This window comes from Lissotriton helveticus, chromosome 7 (assembly GCF_964261635.1).
Source record: "Lissotriton helveticus chromosome 7, aLisHel1.1, whole genome shotgun sequence".
In the NCBI taxonomy this organism is placed as follows: Eukaryota; Metazoa; Chordata; class Amphibia; order Caudata; family Salamandridae; genus Lissotriton; species Lissotriton helveticus.
Genome location: NC_136068.1, coordinates 1,281,473,458 through 1,281,498,482, shown reverse-complemented (window position 1 = coordinate 1,281,498,482; position 25,025 = coordinate 1,281,473,458). Strand labels below are relative to the sequence as shown.

General features: G+C 46.2%; 1 protein-coding gene across 2 annotated transcripts in view; it reads left to right on the top strand.

Annotated features, from left to right (window-relative positions):
• GGA3 (golgi associated, gamma adaptin ear containing, ARF binding protein 3) overlaps positions 1 to 25,025 on the top strand; it is a 614,485-nt gene that overhangs the window by 275,264 nt on the left and 314,196 nt on the right. For both annotated transcript variants that reach the window (XM_078654509.1, XM_078654510.1), the window contains one exon: positions 10,370 to 10,450. In XM_078654509.1, coding sequence (XP_078510635.1) covers positions 10,370 to 10,450 — 81 coding nt within the window. The remainder of the gene's footprint in view (positions 1 to 10,369; positions 10,451 to 25,025) is intronic.

The window sequence follows — 25,025 nt, the reverse complement described above, 5'->3', positions numbered from 1 at the left end:
TCCACCTCCACCCCTGCAGCATCCACTGCAAAGCCTTCCTAGTCCTGAATTTCAGGCCCATCTAACGCCAGTGGGCAGCAAAACTCACCATCATCTCCCGCACTGGCGCAACATCACCTCGGACAAGTGGGTGCTGCAAATTGTCCGAAGGGGTTACTCCCTCTCTTTCGAGACCACCCCTCCAGCCATTCCACCTCAGTATCACCGCATGTCGGAGGATGACTTGGCACTTCTCCAGCAGGAAGTTGCGGCCCTCTTGGCCACAGAAGAACAAGCAGGTATGCTTAGGTTAATTTACCCAGCTAGGTCAAATAGGCACTACAGTGGGAGAAAGATCTCAACTCATTGACTTATGTTTACTATGGACACTTTTCATTATGCTGCAACATAAAAGAAAATGTTGTTCAGATGTTCACAACTTAATCCCTGTAAAGACATGAGGATTAAAAGTTTTTAAGCCACCCTCCATGGTTTGTCTCAGACTAGCAAGCTAAATTATCAGGGCATACACTGACATTTCATAAAAAGAGTTAATTTGAAATCAGAGTTCACATGTGACCCGGCCCACCATTTTCTGAACTATCATATGCCTGCGGACTTTCATACAGAGCACCTGATTTATGATTTGATGGACAGTACTCGCCGCCATCCTGATGGACCACTATCCATCAAATTTAGATATGACCATTGGCCCAATGGTCTTCTCTGTATAGTGATAGAACTGGCATTGCAACCGTTACTTTCAAAGTATAAATGTTTGGTGGATGGCCACTGCCAGTTTTGAGAGCCTTTTACCAAACAATTTTCAAAGTTTTTGTTTTTCAGAAACAAACTTCCAAAGCGGAATTATGTTTCTGAAAATCAAAAACCTAATGGCTCCCACACCCTAGGACTTTTCTCCCAGAATTTGGGGGGCATTTTTTCCCTGGCCCTCACCACGCGGTGTTTTCTGGTGTGTCGGTGTAATGTCCTTCCTCTGGTGGCTACTACTCTGTTAGGCTGTCGGAGGATGTCTTCCCTCGACAAAGACATTGGAGGCTCTATTGACAGAAAACTTAGGGTCCTCCCATCGATAAATGAGGTAGGTAGGTGCACAAGTTACTTACCGTAACAATATATCTGTAAGAAACATTAGTAGTGATAGATTCCTTACCTTAGAATTACCCCCAGGCTTCAGACTGGATCCGGAAAGTTTTTGTCAACAGTACTCCTGGGCGTCGGTAGGCGGTGTCGTTGGCGCCAGGATGACGTCGCTGAAGCTACTTAGATGCGCCCACGTGCACTGACGTTTGTTCTGTACACGACTTTCCGCGACAGGAATGCAGAGCCATGCAAGAAACTGACCACTGGTGCCATGAAACTAAGGCCCTGAAAGGGATGACCTTAACCCTAGAAATCAGTTCGCAGAATGGGGAGGATGGGTGGGGTGGTAAGGAATCTATCACTACGAATGTTTCTTACAGATATATCATTACCGAAGGTAAGTAACTTGCGCATCTGAAAGAAACACGTAGTGATAGATTCCTTACCTTAGAATAGATACCCCAGCAATACCAACCCCGGTGGTTGGTCTGTGAACCACGATCACACCAGAAAGTCCTGGAGTACATAACTTCAAAGAAGCCATCTCTCCGTACTTGGCTGTTCAGGCAGTAATGCTTGGTAAACGTGTGCAGCGAAGCCCATGTATCTGCCTGACAGATGTCATGCAAGGGGACTCCCCATCCCTAAGCAGAAGTGGCTGCCGTCGCCCTGGTAGAATGGGCGCGCAGCCCCGCTGGAGACTTCTTTTTAGCCAAAGAATAACAAGCCTTAATGCACAGAATGACCCATCAAGAGTTGGTCCGCTTGTGCATGGCCTGACCTTTCTTAGCGCCCAAGTAGCTAACAAAGAGCTGGTCATCCACCTGGAACTGTTGTGTGCGGTTAAGGTAGAATGAGAGCACACATTTGGGTCTAGATGAAGGAGCCTCTCTTCCTCTTTCGAGGGATGCGGAGGTAGAAAGAAGATAGGCAAAGTGATGGTCTGCCCGATGTGAAAGGCAGTGACAACCTTTGGCAGAAAAGATGGACGAGTCCTTAGAACAACTTTGTCCGGTTGGACAGAGAGAAAAGGAGGTTTAGAAGAAAGAGCCTGGCGCTCACTCACTCTTGTGGCACTGGTTATGGCAACCAGGAAGGCAGTCTTTAAAGTGAGAAGACAAAGAGGACAGTTGTGAAGTGGCTCAAAGAGAGCACACATCAGATAAGTCAGAACTAGGTTCAAGTGACACTGAGGCATTATGAAAGGAACAGGAGGGAAAAGATGAGTAATGTCTTTTAAGAATCTATTTACAATGGGGGACTTGAAAAGGGACGGCTGATCTGGAAGCTGTAAAAAGGCTGAAATGGCCGAGAGATAGCCCTTGATAGCTCCCAGAGCAGAGCCCTGCTGGGTCGAGGAGAAATAGAAGGACCTCTGAAAGAGGGGCAGAAAGGGGATCCACAGCTTTTGCTGTACACCATGCCACAAATTTATTCCACCTGCAGGAGTATACCATTTTAGTGGAGGGACGCCTGGCTGCCAAGATAACATTACAGACCTTGGGAGGCTGGTCGAAAGACGTCAACTGCCGCCGCTCAATCTCCACACAAGGAGGTGGAGACTGGACAGTTTTGGGTGGAGAACCCTCCCCTGCTGCTGCGACAGAAGATCCTCCCGAAGAGCGGGGGATCGATCGCCATGCTGAGTAGCTCGGGATACCATACTCTTCAAGCCCAGTCCGGAACCACAAGAATAACTTGGCCCGGTTGCGCTTGATCTTCTTCAGCACTCTGGGTAGAAGTGGTATAGGCGCAAAGGCGTTTAGTAGACAGCAACTCCACTCGTGACAAAAAGCGTCGCCTAGCGAGTGCCGCCTTGAAAATTCCAAAACGCAGAACTGATGACATTGAGCGTTCTCTTCGGTGGTGAAAAGATCTAATCAAGGCTCTCACCGCTGCTGAAAGAGACCTTGCACCACGGCCGAGTTCAGACGCCATTCGTGATCCATCATGCACCGGCTGTTGAGTTTATCTGCCCTGGTGTTCAGGGAACCTGCCAGGTGTTGAACCACCAGGGACATGCTCTGATGTTCCAGCCATGTCCAGAGGCGCAGAGCCTCCTGACATAGGTTCCAGGACCCCACCACGCCCTGTTTGTTGTAGTACCACATGGCGGTGGTGTTGTCTGTGAACCCCAGCCCTACTCTCCCCACAACAGAGGGAAGGAATGCCTTCAGTGCAAGTCGAATCGCCTGAAGCTCCAGAAGGTTGATATGGAGCCGGGACTCTGCCGGAGACCAGAGGCCTTTGATCTCCACCTCTCCCATGTGGCCGCCCCAGTTCGGAAGGGACGCGTCCTTCACAGCTGTGTGTTCCGGTTGGGGAAGTGAGAGGGAGCTGCCATTGAGCCAATCCCTATTCGTGAGCCACCACTGTAATTGTCATGCAGTGCACTCCGAGAACTGGATGTGATCGGACAGGTTGCCCTGATGCTGTGCCCACTGGAACATCAGGTTCCACTGCAGAGCCCACATATGCCATCAGGCCCAGGAGTCAGAGCGTCATCCTGACCGAAACCCGGGATAGAGGCTTAAAGATCGGAATCAGAGCCTGAATATCTCGGACTCGCTGTTCGGGAGTATAAACCTGAAATTGTGCAGAGTCCAGAACTGCTCCGATGAAGAGGAGCTTCTGAGAGGGAATCAGGTGCTTCTACGGCACGTTTATGGAAAACCCCAACAAATGCAGGTCGGCTGCACTCTGGAGGTGGGAGATGACTGTCTGGGGTGAGCCCGCCTTCAACAACCAGTCGAAGACTGAAACCCCTGATCTGCGCAGATGAGCTGCGACCACCGCCATCACCTTCGTGAACACCCAAGGGGCGCTGGTAAGGCCAAAGGGGAGCACGGTGAACTGAAAGTGCTCGTGGCCTATGGTGAATTACAGGTAACGCCGGTGGGCCGGCAGGACAGGGATATGAAAATAATCGACCTGCAAGTCCAATGCTACCATCCAGTCTTGCAGGTCTAGGGCAGACAAGACCTGAGCAAGCATGAGCATGTTGAACTTCTCCTTCCAGAGGAAGAGTTAGCATAAGTCATACATACAGGATTGGCTGACCAGCTTTTAATTGGCTGAGCAGGATATCTTCTTGGACCATATGCACACAAAATGAGCTACCCGAGGAATATTTCCAAATATGTTAAAATATCCCTCTCAGCACTACTCAGTAGGAGTGCTAGACATACACAAATATGTATTGGTTTGTCCTCACACACCTCCAGGTGTCATGCTTCATCAAAAGACAACCCACACTCTCCAAAACCCCGGTTTGATGCAGAGAGAGCCTACACCTGGAAACAGGGAAACACTTCTAATTTAGAATGGACCCTTGTTGAAAGTGTATTAAAAAAACAATGTGGCATCCTAAATTCTATTTATTCACTAGACATGACACTTGGTATTGAATAGAGAATGTGGGGAGAAGGGTAACGAGTACCCCAACACCATTATTACCGTCGACATGTTTCTGCCTTGTAGCTCAGCTGAGTCCGCAGCATTCTTCAGAACGGGCTCCTAATTAGATAATCTTATATTCAGATTTGCCTAGTTGGAAGTGTGACCTAAGTCTGTCTCTTACATGATCTGATTCCTAGATACCTGTGAATACATAAATAACTTTCTTAAATAACATTTTGAAAAGGGGGATACATTTATAATGCATATATGATGTATAAGCATGCATCATACGCATTCTTAAGTGATGTTGTGATACTTCTCACATGAGGCAATCGTAAAAAAGCATTTCTCTACCAAATTGGGAGACTAGCTCTTAACCTTACCCCAACTTTTAGATCTTCCACGCCGCATGGAGGAAGGGCTCAGGGACCCTGTAGTCACACTCTAGAGATAGTACGCTTTGAGGAGATTCAAGGTTAAACAAATCACACATACTCTCATTCTCAGTCGGACATATCCAGGAAATGTTTCCCTTCATTCGTTCACTCTCTTACTCGCCTCAAGGTGCGACCCTCACAGTGAACCTGCATGCGTCTGCTCTGCCCTCCTGATGGTATTTGAATAGAGAGGCGTATGCGTTTTTATGCTGCTCTTGTTCCGTGGGAGTACGGGATACCCTGCACCTGTGGCAGGAAGGGGCTGATTATCTCAAGCCGGTGCGCTCACATTCTAGACACTTGTTGATGTTTCCAGTGTCTACAATCGATGCATGTCTGGGTTGCGTGTATTGACGCAAAGTCCCCGGTCGTCACTCTCTCCCAGCCGGCATTCCAGAGGATAAAGATCTTCAGATTGGTTAGCGGAGGCTCCTGATTTGTGCTGTTGGCTGCGTTTGTTGATTTCCTCTTTTTTACTTGATCCTCTCGTAGGGTGAGAGAGATTAGATATATAGACGTAGTGTTATATATACACGCACACTGTACGTTTCTTATGGGGCCATTCGGCTCCACATGGGTTACTGTCTGTGTGTGACTGATAAACAACTATAGAACCCAAAAGCTGATGATAGATTGGTATTATCATATATCATATTAACCGCTGCAGGGCCACATTGCTTGTTTGGAGACCTGACATACGACAGACAAAGCCATATGCAAGTTTGTGGAAAATTCAGCCAGGTTGTGACCCACAGTAAAGTGGCTTAGTAAAGTTGTGATTGTATATTCTTACTAATGTTACTTTCATTTTATGTGCGTTGTAGCTACAGGATCTCATTGTTCAGTCCTTTTTCCCATGACCTCAGGCAGTACATCCATCTTTGTTCATGGGTCAAAAGTTTCTTCTGGGTGTCTGAGTGCTTAGTGTTAACTTTCTCTAGGACCACCCAGGTCATATCCACATCCTTATGATTTTGGTCAATGTAGTGGTGCATCAGTTTGGTATTATTCCAATTTCATCATATCTTACCTATGTTTTCATTATTTAGCATTCAAAGAAATTCTTTGCTGAGCAAAAAAGTATGTGCAACACTCATGCCTTTCGACTTCTTCAGGGCAGAATAGGTATTCTTCAACTAAGATTTCCACTAATATAACCGTAAATTGGACCTCCAACAATCGTGAAGTCCAGTATAAAAAGAAAAGTCTGAGAAAACAGAACAGGTGTGTGGAGGGTCAAAGGGAAATATTTAATGACCTTTCTGCTCACTCCCCTAAATCAAGATACAAAACACATAGAAGAGCAGACCAGGTCTGGAAGCGGTGTGTAGCTACAACAGTGACCGTGAGGCACTAGTGGTGAGTGCGTGAGACAAAGGTATAAAGACTATCAGTCACAGAGAACTAAAGCAATTCACATCAGACCACCCATGTGGTGGAGTTTTCATCATGTGGGAATTGCTGATCTTACCATCCCAAAATCGACCATCTCTATACCGGGGGCACCGACGGACAGAGCGGGGCCTCATACTCCCAAGCGGTTGCCGGGTGAGGTGAGGCCATCACCCACACAAAGCTGGGAAGAAGACATTTTTCTTTCTTTCCAGTGGACGTTTAAGTATTCAAGTTCCTGGTATATATGTGACTTTGTATCAGCACATTTTTGTTATTGCTTATTTAAGTATATCGCATGTAGCTGCAGTAGCCTTTATTAAATATTGAATTTTTTTTGTCAAAGGTCCTGAAGAAAGCCGGGCTAAATGCCCTATAGGCTGAAACATGTCGACCGCACTACACAGCGCCATTGAGTAGTCTTACTACTGGGCGTGTTTTTAAATTTTGACACTTGGACTTTTATCTAAATGTCTTTTTGAGTCCTGGTAGTTAATTTTATCCTTTGTTATGTTTTGAGCACTGCACTGTTTCTATTCACATCACTCTTGGATGCATATCAAGACTATTCTCTTGATAAACTATTCCCGCATCGACACTATATGGTCGATTTTGGGATGGTAAGATCAGCAATTCCCACATGATGAAAACTCCACCACATGGGTGGTCTGATGTGAATTGCTTTAGTTCTCTGTGACTGATAGTCTTTATACCTTTGTCTCACGCACTCACCACTAGTGCCTCACGGTCACTGTTGTAGCTACACACCGCTTCCAGACCTGGTCTGCTCTTCTATGTGTTTTGTAAAAAGAAAAGTCCTCAATTTTGAAATCCACTATCATAAGTCAGTTGTATAACCCGTCAAACACTTCCTTTATTTAAAATGATTCTCTCCACGGGGTAAACAAAACCATATTTTTTATATGCATTCGCAAGATAGCCGTGTTATCCTTAATCTCACGGGTACGCGGAACATGTAATTATTCTCCAGTGTACAGCGATTACGCCATCTGGAATCACAATCGATTGTACAACTTACGGTTATATTAGTGGAAATCTTAGTTGAAGAATACCTATTCTGCCCTGAAGAAGTCGAAAGGCATGATACTAATGCCAGACGAAACACGTGTTGGCTGCTAACTTTAGATTGATGAATACCAGAAAATTGAAATAAGTGGAAATGATGCTGTAACAACGTACCTTGGTGTTGTCATAAAGGCGAATCTACTACCTTGGATACAAACTTGGACATTTTGAGACCCAAGTACTGTGGACAATTGCTAAAATAGTCTTGGACTGATGAAAGAGTGTTGCACATACTTTTTTGCTCAGCAAAGAATTTCTTTGAATCTTCTAACCGGAAGAATTCTTCTGGGGTTGTAAGGAAGAGTGGTGACCTTCCTTTTCTTTGCTTTGTAGCATATTTTCTTTACAGGGAGTATATACTGATTGCCTTAATCTTGTTGTGCGCCTACCCTTTACCTGGTCATCGTATCATATTTGTTTCATTATTTAGCAGTTTTGATTTTTCGTGTGGTCATCCCTACATAGAATAAGCCACATGGGCAAGTGATCAAATATACAACATTTTCGCAGTTGGTCAAATGTTTTAAAATCTAGGGTCTCCCTGTCTTTATATCCACCTCTTTTGTTGCTTTGATAAATGTGCTTGATACACAGTTGCCACATGGATAGTGTCCCACCGGTGGTTGGCTGTGTCAAGATGCTGTCTGTAGATTGGTCTGTGATGGTGGTGTCTTAGTGTGAACTACTTTGTCGCATAGATTGGTATTCTTCTTGAAGTCAAAGGGTGGTTGAGACCATTGTTTTGCTCCCCCATTTAAGGTCTTCCAGTTTCTTTTACTGATACTCTGGACTTTATTCAAGATCGGTGTATATGTAGTGACACATACAATACAACCCTATCACTGTCTGGTTTTATGTGACTCTCCAACAAGGCATCCCTATTATATTTTCTAGCGTTTTTCTTTTTTCACCACTTTTATGGGATAGTGGCGGGCCTCTAGCTTTTCTTCTAGAGTATTAGCCTGTGTCTCTGTCTCAAATGTCTCCAGTGTGTAGCAATTTCGTCAGACTCGTAAAAATTGGCCTGCAGGTAAGTTCTGGTATAATGATCTGTGGTGGAAACTTTCATACAGGAGTAGGCTATTCTTTTCTGTGATTTTATTGTGGACTGTAGTACTGATGCCTCCCTGATCCATGGTGATCACTAACTAGGTCCAAAAACACTGCTTCCTCCTTGCACACAATGTGCGTAAATCTCAGATGTCTGTCCCTGGTGTTAACCCACTCTATGAATTCACTAGCAAGTTGTTTATTGCCATGCCATATTATTAATACATTATCAATGTATCTGCGCCACAGTTTTATGTGATCTTTGTATGGGTTTTCCAGGGTCAATATATGGTCTGCCTCAAACTGTTGTGCATACAGGCAGGTCATACTAGGGGCGAAGGTACTACCCATGAAAGTTCCCTGCACTTGATGGTATATCAATCCCTCAAATTAAAATAAAAAAATCCGTTAGTGCCACTTCTGCACATTCCATGATGAAGTGTCTTGGGGTCATGAAGTCTTATTCGATCTCCTGAAGAATGGGTTCACTTCAAGGTTTGTCTTGGGGTATAGTGCTTCAATGTCCAATGTTATAATCCTGTCATCAGGGGTATTGATTCAATATCGCGAAGTAGACAACAGGACATCCTTGGTATCTCGTAAATATGAAATAGGTGTTTTCACTATTGGTCTTAGGAACCAGTCACATAATTGTGACACAGGTTCCAAGAGTGATCCGATCCCTGAAACTATTGCTCTCCCGAGAGGGGACATTCTGTTTTTATAACTTTTCGGTAAGGGGTAGAATCTCGAGATCTGTGGTTTACCCGCAGTGAGGAATTCCTCCTCGTGTTTGGTAATCCAGTTCTGAATTACCAACATTTTATTTTGTTGGTAAATCTTAGTGTGGGGTCGGTATGAAGGATATCCTAACTTTCCTCATCAGATAGTAGGCGGAGCCACTCAGTGTCATATATGAACTTATTCAAAGAATACTCCTCCACTGACATAGTTATGGCGGTGCCACCAGGCTATGGACTGCATAGATTAGATAGAGTGGGCAAAACAGGAGGAGGATTAGCTATTATTGTGAAGGTGGAATACAAGTGTATCACAGAACAATTTATTTTGGAGGACTGTGAATGTTCACAATTTGCAATTCATTTGTCCCCAACCTTTACGCTCTCAGGCCTACTAATCTATTGACTACCAGGCTCCCTTGGGGTCTTTTTAGAAGAAGCATCCAATGCAATGGCTAATTTGCTTCTTAAAAAAACTCATATTATAATACTTGGAGACCTGAATCTTCATATGGAGGATTAAAGCAATTCGAGCACAATGAGATTATTATCAGATCTAGAGAGCTTACAATTGGCTCAACTAGTAGAAACAGCTACACACATGTGGTAATCTCCAATGTCCCTGATTTAACAGTCGCCTCTCCTGTTCCAGTGCCCTGGTCAGACCACTATTTTGTATCTTTTAAGATTTTCTCCATAAACCACTGTTTCGTTCTCCTTCTACAAGGCTATCCTGATTGTAAAAGAAACACTGCAATTTGATGTGTCTAAAAAATTGTGCCAGTTCTATGTGTAAGGTGAAGAGTTCGCTTCTAGGTTTTTATATGTTCTTAGACCTACAGATCTTGGTGAAGGGGGAGGTTTGTATCTGGTTCTGGGAGTACCTCCTATTGCAGTAGTCCACAGAGCGCCTATTTTCTGCAGTCTGAAATACAAGCAATAAAACCTCTCTTCAGAGGATGCAATATTGACTCAGCGTGGAATTTATTCCTTAAAAATGTTGTGGAAAATGGAGAGGTAGAGAGACACTAACATAGAAATAACATTTTATGGAGATAAATAACATTTACTTTTATGGTTAAATAAATTTTCTTTTGGTACACTCTGCACCAGATGTGTGACTATGGATCTCTCTTGTGCAACTTCTTCTAATGTACTTTCTATTATGTTTCGATTTTGCAGCTTTTAGCTATGCTGTTGAAAAGCAAGAACCCTGATGACCTACTGGAGGCAAACAAGCTGATCAAAACCATGGTGAAGGAGGTGAGACCCTGCAGTGTATGCAGCATTTGAAACCTAGATGCAATGGGACGCATGCAGGATGTGCTTATTAAGCTGTTCATTTGCCCAAAGTTGGATCAAAAGTTACATTTTTCCTTCAATAATGCTCTAGTTTTAGGGACACAAGGGACCTGGTTGAGTGTCTATCGAGGGGCACAAAGAATTTTGGGCCAGATGTGCTAAGTTTTTTGAATTTGCAAACGGGTCGGTTTGTAGAAGCGTCCTATTTGGTATGTATGAAACCCAAACTGCGATTCGGTAACACATTACTGAATCACAATTTAAGTTTGCAACCAAATACAGATTCGGTATTTATAAGGTGCGTGTTTAGGGCATCCCTTTATTTTTATTTATTTATTTATAAAGTTTATATAGTGCGAGCAAGATCCCGAGGGATATCAGAGCGCTTTACAATAGGATGGGTGGAAGGACATAGATGCAAAATCAACATCAAGTAGGAGTAGAATATAGGAATGTTTGAAATACAGAATTGGAATACTACGTGTTAATGTTTTGCACCCGAATTCCGTTTGCAAAACATTAATACTTTACTGACTACAAACGTGGTGGTAACCGATTTGTAAATAGGAAGGGGATCTTTAGGACCTCTTTCTCTTTGTGAATGTAAAAAAAAAATTGTTTAAGAGGCGGTAGTGGTTTACAGTTCTACTGCGTCTTTTTAACCTAAAAAAAACCCCTAAGAAACTTTTCTTTTTAAACACAGTGCCTGGGAAATGAGCTACATAAAAATATTTTTAAAAAAGATTGCTTTATTAAAAAGCAATCATAGACGTGGTGGTCTGCTGACCCCAGCAGGCCACCATCGCTGTATGTTAGATCGAATTGTGACTCACTATGAATCTGTAATTTGTGAACCAACCTATTAGTACATAGTTTGGTTTACAAATTACCACACGGGTCACAGATATAATGGTTGCAAATTGTACGTACATCTGGCCCTGAGCAAGCTATTCATATGCATACTCGATCTGAGCATGTGGCCATATGAAGAATACAAAAGCTCTAATAATGTTTTTATTGGATAAGCAATAGGGACTTGGGAAGGTTCCCATTAAAGGTGCATTAAGTATTTATTCACATAGCTACCTGAGGGGAGAGGTAGAACCTGTCATAGTGACGACAAGTTGGTTTGAAGAATGTGGGCCATCTACAGGGCTTGGACTGTCCTATATGGCAATCAGTCAGTGCCCGAAGGGCCGTTTGATAGGTCAGTGTGTGTGCCAGTTTGTAAGCTGTTTGAGGAGTGGCTGTTTTGTGGTCTGCTGGGCCAGCTTTTATTGTTGATTCCTTTGATATACAAATAAAACTAACTGCAGCAAGCTCAAATCTATATAGCCTTGCTTACTTTGCAAAGCACTTAGTGTGTCTTTACAAGTTCAAAATTGACCCAATCGACAAAGATGGGCCACGTGTTCGCTATCTAATTAACTAAAAAGGGACTGTTGTATTCCAGTTCTGCATTTCCTCGTGCCCCTTGCGCGTGATGGTGACAACCCATCTCTCCTGCGCGAGAGCATCCATTGTTCCCTCACCCTTCCCATTGGTTCCCCAACATTCTACCCTTCCTCTTGCTCCTCTCCAACTGCCCCAACTGCCCCAACTGTCATTGCTGATTTTCTTTCCCTTACCTACGCACCTCACCAGGTGTGGGGCTGTGTTAAGAAACCTATACTTAATAACCTCCTTCAGTCTCTTCATTATACTTTCTACAAGTGGCGACGAGGATGGGATCCACAGCCCCTCACCGCGGATCCTATGAATTCCAGCTTGATTTAAGGTCATCTTCAAGGAAAGCGTTGTACCTGATTGATTGAAGGTCATCTACAAGAAAAGCGTTGTACCTGAGTTACGGAAGAACTGGCTTCCCACCTGGTTTCGTTTCAGCCTTCAAAGCGTTGTGATTCTCTGCTGATCAAGAGCGTCGGCTCGTGTCTGACTCCTGCCCACGGACGTGTTCTCATCCAACGTATCCTTTAATTCTACTGCGCATTCAATTCAGGAACTCAGCCTTGCCACAGAGTGTTCCTCGGCTGCCGGCTCCCCGGGTCAAAGGTACAGTGTTTCCTACGCATCAAGTCATCTCCCTGGGGCTTTTGGCTGAGTCGTGTGTTTACTTCGTCAATATCCTGTCAGCGCATTTTCGCTCCTACTGACGCCTCTCTGTTTGCTTCGTCTGCGCATGCCCAGGATGGCACTACGTCACTGAAACGCAGCGTCAGGCGCCATCTTAGTGTTATCTGGTTCGGGATTTTGGTGAGTTCGATTCCGACTCTTGCACATTCACGGTGATGTGCACACCTATATGAATAATTACAAAACATTGTCTACATAAAACGTTTTCTTCTGCGAATTATAAACATTGATAAACAATTCAAATAGAAAATTTCGTGGGTGCTTTTACTGTCAATGTCTTCATAACTTAAGTGTGGTGAAAGTCGTTGCCTTCTGCAATTGAAAGTACTCTTACTTGTGAAGGAAGTTTAAAGCCAGGGCAAGCCAGACATTATTTCCATATTGTTGGCCACTGTATGAATGAGTGTTGAAATGGTAAATGAAGAAGGAAAGCAATGTTAGTTTTACAGCAACTGCAACGCTGATCTTCACCTTTGCATGCAAAGCAGGAAGTTGTTTCATTTTCTTATTTACTATTATTTACTATGTACTATTCGGTTCCGGAGGCTACTTAAGACCCACCTGTTCCCCGCTTAATGCTGCTTTTTTTTTCTAGTCCTACCCTCCTGATTTATGAACAAGCACTGGGATGCCCGAGGGTAACTGCGCCGATATAAAATTCCAAATAATAATAATACTAATTATTTATCTTAAATTCGCCATGTGTGCTCCAAGTTCTTTGAATCTTGCGCAGCCTCAAGCGTTTCTACCCCTCAAAGGTGCTCCATGTATGCCATGGAAGGAGTGGAAAGAGTATTTTACAAATTATATTGAAACTGTTGCGGATGAGGACTTCACAGCTGAAAAGAAAAAGAAAGTGCTTTTGTACTGTTTAGGTCCTGGTGGTGTCAAAACTTACAACAACATAGAAAAAAAAGTGAGAGAAGGCAACAATGTTTATCAACATGCCTTAGATGATCTTGATGCTCATTTTTCAACTATAGTATGCGTTGCTGTTGACCGTTACAAATTTTCTAGGAGAAAACAAGGTAAAGATGAGAGCATTGATGATTATGTTGCGGCCTTGATCAATTTGGCGTTAACCTGCAGATTTGGTCAATTACAGGAGGAATTTGTTCGTGATCAAATTATCATGCATGCCAGCAACCCAAATATCCAAGACAAACTCTGGGTGAATGGAGAATCTTCTTTAAAGGAAGTTGTTGCTCTGGTTAAAAAGGCAGAACTTACTGGCAGATGTGCCAAAGCAGTTTTAGACGAGCCAGTTGTAGTTAAAGCAATAAATTCATCCAATGCTAACAAACTGAGACAAAGAGTCGACAATAAGGAAGTTGCGCATGATTATCACAAGAAAGGTGAACAATACAAATCCAAACACAGAACTGGGAAGAGTCACAGTATGAAATACAATTATCTCCCTGAACTCAAGTGTTTTCGATGTGGTTCTCCCAACCATTTAGCTCATTCCACAAAATGTCCAGCCAGACATCAGAAGTGCATGTCATGTGGTTTGACGGGTCACATTGCTAAAGCTTGTAATAGAAGATCTTTCAAACAAAGCAAACATGTCAAACACATTCAAGAAGAGAGTGACTCTTCTGAGGAAAATTCTGAGTACTCAGATTCTGACAGCATCAACTATGTATTCTCCATTTGATATGACGTATTGGAACTCACACCCACAAAAAAAAAAAAAACATGTGTGATGTGAAATTGGGTGGGGTAATTGTGAACTTAATGGCTGATTCTGGTTCTCCTTTCACGATTATCAATGAGAATGTACGGAAACAACTGCTCACTGACAAAATTGGTACATCCCTAGAAAAATCTAATATCATTGCTAGAAGTTACACCGGCAACAACATTGAAGTTTTAGGAACACGTGAGTTAGAATTCGAATTCAAAAACAGGAAAGCATGTTGTAAACTTTTTGTAGCTAAGAAGGGACCATCGGTTCTTGGCTGGAGTGATCAAGCCGATCTTGGAATTATCCTCAACCCAAATAGCGCTGATCCTGTTTTGTCAGTTGATGAGTCATGTAAAAATACTATCCACAAAGATTTTCCAGAAGTGTTCTCTGGTAAAGTAGGTCTCCTTAACAGTTTTGAACATAAAATTGAACTAAAAGACTCGGTCATCCCATGCATTCACAAGGTAAGACACTTACCAGTGTCGGTAAGAAATGATGTTCAAGTTGAACTGATTTAGCCTCGGCCGCAGCGCTTTTCCAGAGGGTCATGACTTCCATCTTTTTTTTTTTTTTTTTTTAAACAACTTTTTATTGATAATTAAAGTGAACATTGGACAGTTTCTTTTTTTTTTTTTTACTTTTTATTTTATAAAACAAAAGGAAACAAGACATCAAACATACAATCAAGGCAATGCAGTAATAATACAGCCATTAGGTTGGCGCTCAGGGAGGACGGGAGATACATAATCACAGGAGAAAAGATTCTTTGAATACAGATGAGGAGAGGGCGCCAAGGGTAGAATTGCATATGAACAGCACAACACTCCACAGCTAGAAGGAATGTAGGTCAGGGCGACCGGGGAGGACTAGGAAGTGCAGTGAGCGGGGGCGTACAGATATCTCCACGGTATGAGTTTCACGGGTTCCAAATCTTCCCCCATTTTTTGGGCCTGCTCTTGCCATATACACTGTCTTCTCTCTGAACATGCACCAGTCCAGACTCTCCTTCCAAGCAGTCACTGTAGGCGGCCTCGGGGACCCCCACAACTGTGCAATATGCCTCTTCGCAACCATATTGGCCAGAGTCACCCACCGAAGCTGCGACACGTCATAATCATTCGGACCCCACACATTCAATAAACATTGTCGGGCTTCCGGCATCATCACAACACCCGTTACTTCATCCATCACTTCATGTATACGTTTCCAAAATCGCACCACCTCAGGGCATTCCCATATGATATGGAGATAGGTGCCCAGGAGTCCACACCCACGCCTACACATGCCGTCCGTGGAATAGCCCATATGGATCAGACGGGGGCCGGTGACATAGATTCTGTGGAGGATCTTGAGTTGGACCAGACGGAGGCGGGCCGAAATCGCCACCTCCCTGGAAGAGGAGATCGCGGACTGCCAGTCCTCGTCATCCAGTTCTATACCATCAGCAATCCAGGCTTCACGAAGGCGATCTAGCAGACTCGATTGGTCATTAATCATTTTCTTATAGAACAGCGAGATAGTACTGTCAGGCACATAACCGTCTAGTATACGATCTTCGAAGGGGGAGCAATCCGGAATATCCCTACCCACTGGCAACACCGAGTTCAGAGCATGGCGCACCTGGACATAACTAAATTTTTCCCTGTCACTCAGCTTATACTCTATTTGCAGATCCGAGAAGGTCTTCACCCCTCCTTTAACCCAGAGATCACACACTTTACTAATACCAATCGTATCCCATTTATCAAATCCCTTCGTCTTCCATAGGCCACCCAACTTCGCAGAGGCATAGAGCGGAGTCGCACCAGTTAATTTATCACTCCAGCCCATAGCTGCCGTTGCGCTATGTCATACCCGCACGGCTATGGCGGTAGGTCCCGAGAGTTGTGTACGGGAGGGTCCCGAATAGAGCGCCCTGTAGTAATCACCACCCGGTAGCAGCCACTTATCCATTTCAAATGCTGGATTCAATGCCGGGCCATACATCCCGTGGTTGATGGCTGCAAGGTGGGAGGCCCAATAATACCTACGAATATCCGGGAGCGCTATACCGCCATCATACCAGGGAAGTGTCAATTTTGGAAGAGCGATGCGTGAACGTCCGTCCCATATTAATTGCCGCTGCAACGATTCTACTTCCCGAAAATATTTCGACGGGATGACATCAAAACTATTCTGAAGTGCTTATAGGAACCGCGGTAAGGACATCATTTTAAAAAGGGCGGCGCGCCCTAGGGGAGATAACGGTAATTTACGCCAACGCGCTACATCTGAGCGCAATCTATGGAGTGGGGGGAGTAAATTACGTTCATAGCGAACTGCCGGATCCAACGAGATAAACACACCCAAGTACTTAAAGCCAGACGGCGACAACTGGATGGGACAGCCCCGCGGCAAACGAGGGACATCACCCGCAAGTACATAAATGTAGGATTTCGACCAATTAATGATAAGGCCCGAGTTCTTCCCGAAGGAGTTAAGTACGTCAAACAATACGTTGAGCGATTTTTGGGGAGATGTAAGGTATAATAAAATATCATCCGCATATAAGGAAATGCGATCTTCGAATTCCGGCGTCCAGCGAATACCCTTCATCGAAGGCTCCCACCGTAGCCAAGCAGCGAGTGGCTCCAACGCCAAAGCAAAGAGGAGCGGGGACAACGGACAACCCTGCCGCGTGCCCCTCCCAAGAGTAAAAGGCACGGATACACGGCCAATAACCACCACCTGCGCCAGTGGCGTTTCTTACAGGAGTTTAACCCAACCAATAAAACCAGCGGCGAATCCAAATTTGGCGAGTACCGCCCAAAGATAAGACCATTCGATTGTATCAAAGGCCATCGTGGCGTCCAAGGACGCCAAGATGGCCGGTTCACGCAGCGTCGGGGCCCTCGCGAGAACACCATGCAAACGTCGCAGATTTAATGCCGTGTTACGGTGCGGGATAAAACCCGATTGATCCGGATGAATCAGGTCGCCAATAACCGCAATCAAACGATTAGCAAGCAGTTTGGCGAGGATCTTTGGCTCCGCATTTAAGAGCGAAATAGGTCTATAAGACGAGCAGCGATCCCGTGGTTTACCCTCCTTATGGATCACCACAATAGTCGCAAGACGCTGATCTGTGGGAAGGGAGCCACTGTTTCGCGCAGCCAAAAACATATCGCAGAGATAGGGAGCGAGAGTATCAGGGCGTAATTTATACAGTTCAACAGGAAGGCCATTGGGACCCAGAGCCTTGCCGGAACGAATGGAGCGCAGCGCGAGAGCCACCTCATCCACTGAGGGCGTGGCGTCCAAACAGTCACGATCCGATTCCGACAAACATGGAAGTGCTATATCTCGAAGCAACAACTGCAAATCCTCCTCGGGCCTGTCGGACACCGAGGTATAGACCTCTCGAAAATAATCAGCAAAGCATTCAACAATTTCAACAGGGTCCGTCACACGCACACCCCCACATGTCTCAATCACCGGAACCACTCGACTCGCTCTCTCCCTTCTGTCCCGCCAGGCAATCAATTTTCCTGCTTCATCACCCACATCATATAGCCGTCCCTGCTGTTCTCTACTCATCGTCTTTGCCGCATCAGTAACCAAAGTTTTATATTCTAATTGTTTAAGGCGGAGGATATGTAATGCTTCTCGAGATGCCCCTCGCTCCAATGTAGTCTCCAGGTCTGTGATTTCAGTCTCGAGCTGAACAATTGCCTCATTCTTACGTTTCTTAGCACACCCCACCAAAGACAATGCCTGTCCCCTGATCACAGTCTTAAAAGCTTCCCATAACGAAACACGCGAGGATACAGAACCAGCATTCTCAGTAAAGTATAGATCAAATGATTTAATCAATTCAGTGCGAGTCTTAGGGTTAAGAAGATACCAGGGGTTAATCGGGGCTACCCTCACTTCGGCGCCGATGCCAAGATTAAAATGAAACCAAATAGGGGAATGGTCTGATATACCCCGGGCCAAGTGTCTAATCTCTCAAATCGAGGGGGACAGGGCAGCCGGTATCAGGATATAATCCAATCTAGAAAGACTACCATGAGCTCCCGAATGGAAAGTAAACTGAGTTTGCTCTGGATGCATTAGTCTCCAACAATCTATAAGTCCCAATGTTTCCAGGAAGTCACCTAACCAGGCTTGCGCAGCAGGAAGATCTCGGGCGGAGATCGGTCTATTCTGCCAGAAATGACGGAGTTAAAATCACCACCCAATATCAAAACACCCTCCGGGAGACCCAGAACCATCCGCCCCAGGTCCGTAAATGTCGAGGATTGTAAGCCCGGGGGGACATACACCGACACCAACGAAATTGGTTTTCCCTCCCACCGCCCAACAAGTGCAACATATCGACCCCTGGCATCAAGGATCACATCATCAATCTCGAGGGGGAGGGAAACCCTAAGCAAAATACCCACTCCTCTAGAACTAGATGTATATCCGGAATGAGCAGCAAGACGATAACCCCGTCTATTAAGAGCGTGACAAGTATTTCCTATTAAGTGAGTCTCTTGTAGCAAAACGACATCAGGCGAAAGGCGCCGCAACAGCTGCATAACGACCCCTCTCTTTATCCGATCACCCAACCCATTCACATTCCAGCATAATACCCTCAACCCTCTACCCCCATCCAGATCCACAATGAACTTCCATCGCAAAACGAGCATCACACCAATGTCAAAGATAATGAAAGTACTTTGCCTTGAAAAAGAAAAGACAAACAATCCCAAAACATGTCCCTCCCTCCCCCCAAGGTTCCCAACACAACTCCCCCCCACCCTGACCCCTGCATCGACTCAAAAGCCACCCCAATTTGCAGTGTGCCTGTCGCCCTAACACTTACAAACAAAGAACTAATCTACACAAAGAAAACCCCAGAGGAGGAAAGGGTCCCGCCAGCCCCGCTACCCCCCAAGATACGAATGATCATAGAAGGCAGTGAGCCTCAGCTGGTCACGTGGAATAGTGTTCCGGACACAGGCACCATAATCATACTTGGTCCAACAGTCCCCCTTCAGCACCACCAGCATGTTCCTGGCCAGCACGGCGAGCCGGCAAAGTGTCCAACCAATCACTCGCTTCCTCAGGCCTGACAAAGAAGAATGTTCGATTGTCATATTCAACACGTAGCCGGGCCGGGAATAACATAGCGTATTTTAGTTCCATGTCTCTTAGTCGCCGTTTCACCCCTTGAAACCCCATTCGTTGTTTCTGGACCGATTGAGAAAAGTCCGGATAAAAGTTCACAGCAGCGTTCTCAAACTGCGTAGGGCCGCTCGTCCATGCCGCCTGCAAAATGGCGTCGCGATCTCTAAAGTTGAAGATCCGTGCAATAATCGGACGGAGAGGAAAACCGGGCTTCGCCTGTCCCCCTGGCACTCTGTGTGCACGTTCGATGGCAAAGAATTTGCTCAGGCCTTTGGGTGCCAGATGATTAAGAATGAGGTCCTCCACTCGAAGATCAGTGGCGAGTGAACTAGAATCTTCCAGGACCCCAATAATACGCACGTTGTTACGCCGTGCACGACCTTCAAAATCCTCCAAGCGACGAGCGAAAAAGTAATTAGCAGATCTAAGGTTGCGCACTTCTGTTTGCAAGTCGGACACATCCGTGGTAAGGCTGGATGTCTTTAGGTCCAATGACTTCACCCTCTCGTTCGTCTTGGCCAAATCAGTTCGAATGAGGTTAACATCAATAGCCACCGTGTCCAACTTCAGAGCCAAGGCTTCATATTGCTGGCCAATAGAAGACTGAATACCAGCAATGGCGCCCATCACGTCCTGTAACGTTAATTCCGCCAATACAGCAGGATCGTCAACAGCCTCCTCCCGGGTCTTAGGCGCGCCACCAGGGGATCCTTCAGAAAGTGTGTAGCGATCCATGACATTCGTCTGGGTTGGACCTCCACGGGTGGTGGTCTTGACTCTCCGTTTCTCACTCTCAGGCTTGCCCGTCATGGCGAGCCGGGTACCCCGGAGGGAGGCTTGGGATCTGGTCCAAATGGCTCCTTAAAATTCACACACAAGAATACAGGAGGCGAAGTTGAGCCAATTTGAGTCCACAGCCAAAGAGTCGCTAGCTCGAAGCTCGATGAGCTGACATCGGAGCTCGTCCGATCCACAGACACACCGCAGATAGGAGACAGTGCACAGTAGAAACGAAACCGAAAGTGAAGTGAGGCTGTGGTCTGATCCCCTCAGGCCGTTGTTGTTGAATTACGACCTGGGCACTGCTACAACTCAAGGTCCAGGCTGTTCCATGGAGAAGGCCGCAAAGTTCAGGACGGCAAAACTCGGGGACCCTGTGTCCGATTCTGACCCAAAAACATGCTAGTACATCAGCCGGGTTGTGTCTTCAAAGACCTTCCATCAAATCAGGATAATATCCAGGATAAATGCGGGAGGCAGCGAGGGTCCTCGGGAGCCCTGTGCTCACGCGGCCATCTCGGATGCGCGCGAAGCTCCTCCCCACAACATTGGACAGTTTCAAGGGTTACATTGTACTTAGCAATCGTTCATAAGTAATATGATGACACGTGGTGGACACACTATAAGCTCGCAAGAGAAAACAAACATCCCGATCAGCACATCTCAGCAGCAGCAACCCCTCAATCCGAAATACCCCCATCTTTCTACTCTAACCATCCGAATCATTATCACTTTCTAACTGGGGTGGTTCACAAATATTTTCTCTATATGCATTCCAGTTTCCCCAAAGTGCCCCCCACTTTCGCGGACATTTCCTATGTAAATACACCATCTTTTCCGCAACCATTGAGGAGTCTAAATCCTTGCTCCAGTCTCTGAGCGCTGGAGACACAGGGGATCCCCAGGCCTTGGCCACATTTCGTTTAGCGTACATAATACCTAACGTTGCCCAAGCCTGCAAGGGGTTACTGAGGTCATTCGGCTCCCAAACGTTCAATAGACACCGTCGCGGCTCAGGGAGCAACGAAACATGAACCACCTGTGATATAGTTCGCAGTACCTTGGTCCAATAACTAGAAATCACAGGGCACTCCCAGATAGTATGATAAAACGTCCCCTCTTCTCCGCAGCCTCTAAGGCAATATTGGTGTGTGGCTCTGCCTATCTTATGTAGTGTGACCCTAGTGTAATATACTCTGTATAGGACTTTTAATGGTATCAGTCTGAGCCGTGATGGTACAGCAACCTCCTGAGGTGAGGAGAGCGCGGTTTGCCAGTCTGATTCGTCGAGATCACCTAGGTCTGTCTCCCAGGCGGTTTTAAGTCTATCCATAGGGTCAGGCATATTATTAATTAGCTTACGGTAAACCAGTGAGGTCGCCTTATGAAGCATGTGTTCCGTAAGCAGTCTATCCTCCAGGGGAGTAGATTGAGGTAGTTTTCCCTCTGCCGGGAGTACTGACCGCAGGGCATGAGTGTTTTGCAGGTAACGGAAACGTTCCGTCTCCACCAAGGTGAACGGTGCCGCTAGTTGATCAAAAGTAAGGACTTTGCCCCATCTATAAATGTCTCCAATCGTCGAATTACCTATGCGGTCCCAGGCCTCAAATCCCTTACTATTACAAAGACGGCCGAGGCGGCGTGACGCCCAAAGTGGTGTCATCTGCGTGATCGTGTTCTGACATTTGAGACGCACTGATGCCATATGCCAGAGCTTCACCGTATGGGCCGTAGGGCCTATCAGGGCTGCTACACCCCGGGGATCATAGAGCGCGGTCATCACTCCCCCAACCCCCAGGTCATATCTGTCCGCCTTGAACGCAGGCTCTGTCTGCGGGGCGTGAAGCCAGGGTTTCACGATCTTAAGTTGCGATTCCCAATAATATAATGTGGGGTCCCAATCAGCCCCCTGCACAGTTGTGCTTCCTCCTTCGTCTGCGGCTTCCGTGGATATCCATCATCATATCCACGGAAGCCGCAGACGAAGGAGGAAGCACAACCGTGCAGGGGGCTGATTGGGACCCCACATTACCCTTCTGTCTTGAACTGGCTCATGAGGCATTGACTCCTCCTATGATAAGCATACTACATCATTAGTGTGACAGTAGTACGAAATGTGTAATTATAAATTATAGCTACACACATAGATAGACTACATTTTTTTCACTTTTTTGTATATACACTTTTAACTACCTTTGTGGAGTAACACTAGTGAGTGACAGGGGGATCTTCCCCTAGGTCCTGACGAAGAGGCTTCACGCCTCGAAACATGTTGACCCACACAGGAGAGAGAGCCCATTAACTAGCTCTATCTCTCCGCTTCACTTTTCTTTTAACAATACCAGCCAGTGTCTAATAAATTTTTTTTTACCACCAGGCCAGGTATTTTTTAAACCCACTCTTTATATCACTCCTGACCCCACTGACACTCACTCCTAACACATAGCACCCCCATCTAAAGGTGCTCCAGCGTAGTCGCTTGTCGCAGCACTGCCCCGCCCCGCAGCGGGACGGGAAGACCCCGATGATGAAGCATGACACCAAGGGCCCTTTTGGTGTGTGAGGGGTATTTTAACAAAGGTGTATTCCACTGACATCTGGACATACACCCACCCAACGTTAGGTGGACCCTTTTGATTAATAGAATCCCTGATAAGAGGAGGACGTGCCCACCTCGGTGCCCATTGGCACCACCTCTTCACTCCCCCCATTTGATTTTCTTAGTCTATCGTCCTCCTAGCCTTGTCTTTCTTTTCAAGCCATGCTAGAAGCCTCCCTGCCTTATCGCCTACTTCGTAAACAATATGCTGAGTGCGCAGAAGCCGTTGTCTGATCTGCACCTGCTGATACTCCGTGAATTCCGCCTGTTTGAGGCGTAGTCGACGCTATGCCGCCTCAGTAGGATCTTGATCGTGTCGGGCCTGCAAAAAGTCTAGGCCTCGCTCCAGTGTTACCAGGTCCTCCTGTACAGTCCGCCTGTGGCCTGTTATAGAGGCTATCGCTTGGCCTCTTAGCACCGTTTTATATGCTTCCCACAGGACCCCAGGGGATATCACGGAATTGACATTCTCTTGGAAGTAACTTGTTGTAGTCGTAACTAGGTCCCGTCTAATTTTGGAAATCTGCAAATAGTGCGGTGAGATCGGGAAAATACGCCTCCGGATTTTTACATGCGAGGTGCATACCATGAGAAGCGGGGAATGATCTGATATACCCCTTGGGCCTATCTTTACATCCAGTATGTGTGACAAACTGTCAGTAGAAACAAAGAAATGGTCAATACGAGAAAGACTATTGTGTACCCCAGAATAAAAGGTGTAACCACGCTCCCCGGGGTGCCTGAACCTCCACTGCTCCGTAAGACCCATAGCTTCTACATAGCCTTTCAGCCTCGCCTTGTTCATCCCGGTCATCGTATTGGGGTGGCGGTCAAGACCTACATCAAGAATCGCATTAAAGTCTCCGCCCAATATGAGCTCGCCCTCCGGGAGCGCGAGCAGAAGTGCACTGAGGGCGGAGAGAGCTATCGAGTGCAAGGCAGGGGGAATGTATACCGAAACCACGTTAAATCTTTTCCCCTCCCATAGGCAGGAGATTGCTGCAAATTGCCCGCCTGCATCCTTCCACACCTGTTGCACTATCACGGAAGAACTCTTACGCATCAGGATTCCCACCCCCCTAGAACCGGAGGAGAACTCAGAATGTATCACCATTGTGTAACCCCATCGATCCAAAGCCTTACATGTCAACCCCACCAGATGCGTTTCTTGAAGTAGTACCAATGTTGGGGCTGCCCTACGCACATACTGCAACACCAGCCCCCTCTTGATTTTGTCCCCCAAACCGCGCACATTCCAGGTGAGCAGGGTCAGGGGGGTACCGGAGCCACAATCGGGGCACTGTCATTTATTATCACATCAGCCAAGACCCCGTCCCACGGCCTAATTATCTAATGAAAGGTCATAACAGTGCAGCCCGCAATCAAGACTATTTGCCTACGCAGAATCGCCATAACATGTCTAAGTAAATACAGTTCACCACATTATACACCCGGAATCACTAAAGTCAAACACCTACTCCCAGTGGCACCCCCCGTAAACAGCCCGACCCCCCCAATACTTGCAAGTGGCCATCAAGGCAGTCCTCCTATAGGTCTCTTGTGCCTCTCACTCCTGTTCCGAGATGCCGCTTGCCCCCAGATCCTCTCCCAATGCTGTTGATTCCGGTTTATCTCCAGGTCCCCGCTCTGGCGCGCCGGGCGTCTACCTGGTTTGCCTCCGACTTTAGTCCATCCATCCAGCCAGTCCCAGGTTGCCTCCGGCGAGTCGAAAAACCAGGATTTACCGTCCCTTTCGACTCTTAATTTCGCTGGAAAAAGCATCGCGTACTTGATGTCTCTGCCCCGCCGTTCTTGTTTCACCGCCTGGAAGCTGCGTCGCTGCGCCTGGACCTGAGTCGTGAAATCCGGGAAGAAGGAAACCTCGTAGTTGTCAATCTTTAGCGGGGGGCCCGCTCTGGCAGTTTGTAGAATATTGTCACGGTCCTGAAAGTTAAAGACTCTGGCAATAATAGGTCTGGGAGGGGCCTCGACTTTAGGCCTCTCGCCCGGCACTCTATGGGCCCGTTCTATGGAGAAATATGCAGATAGCGACTTGGGCTTCAAATGCTTCGTGATTAACTCCTCCACATAAAGGTCAGATGCCGGTCCCTCCGTTTTTTCCGGAACCCCAAGAATCCGAACATTATTGCGACGGGCCCTCCCTTCATAGTCATCGAGCT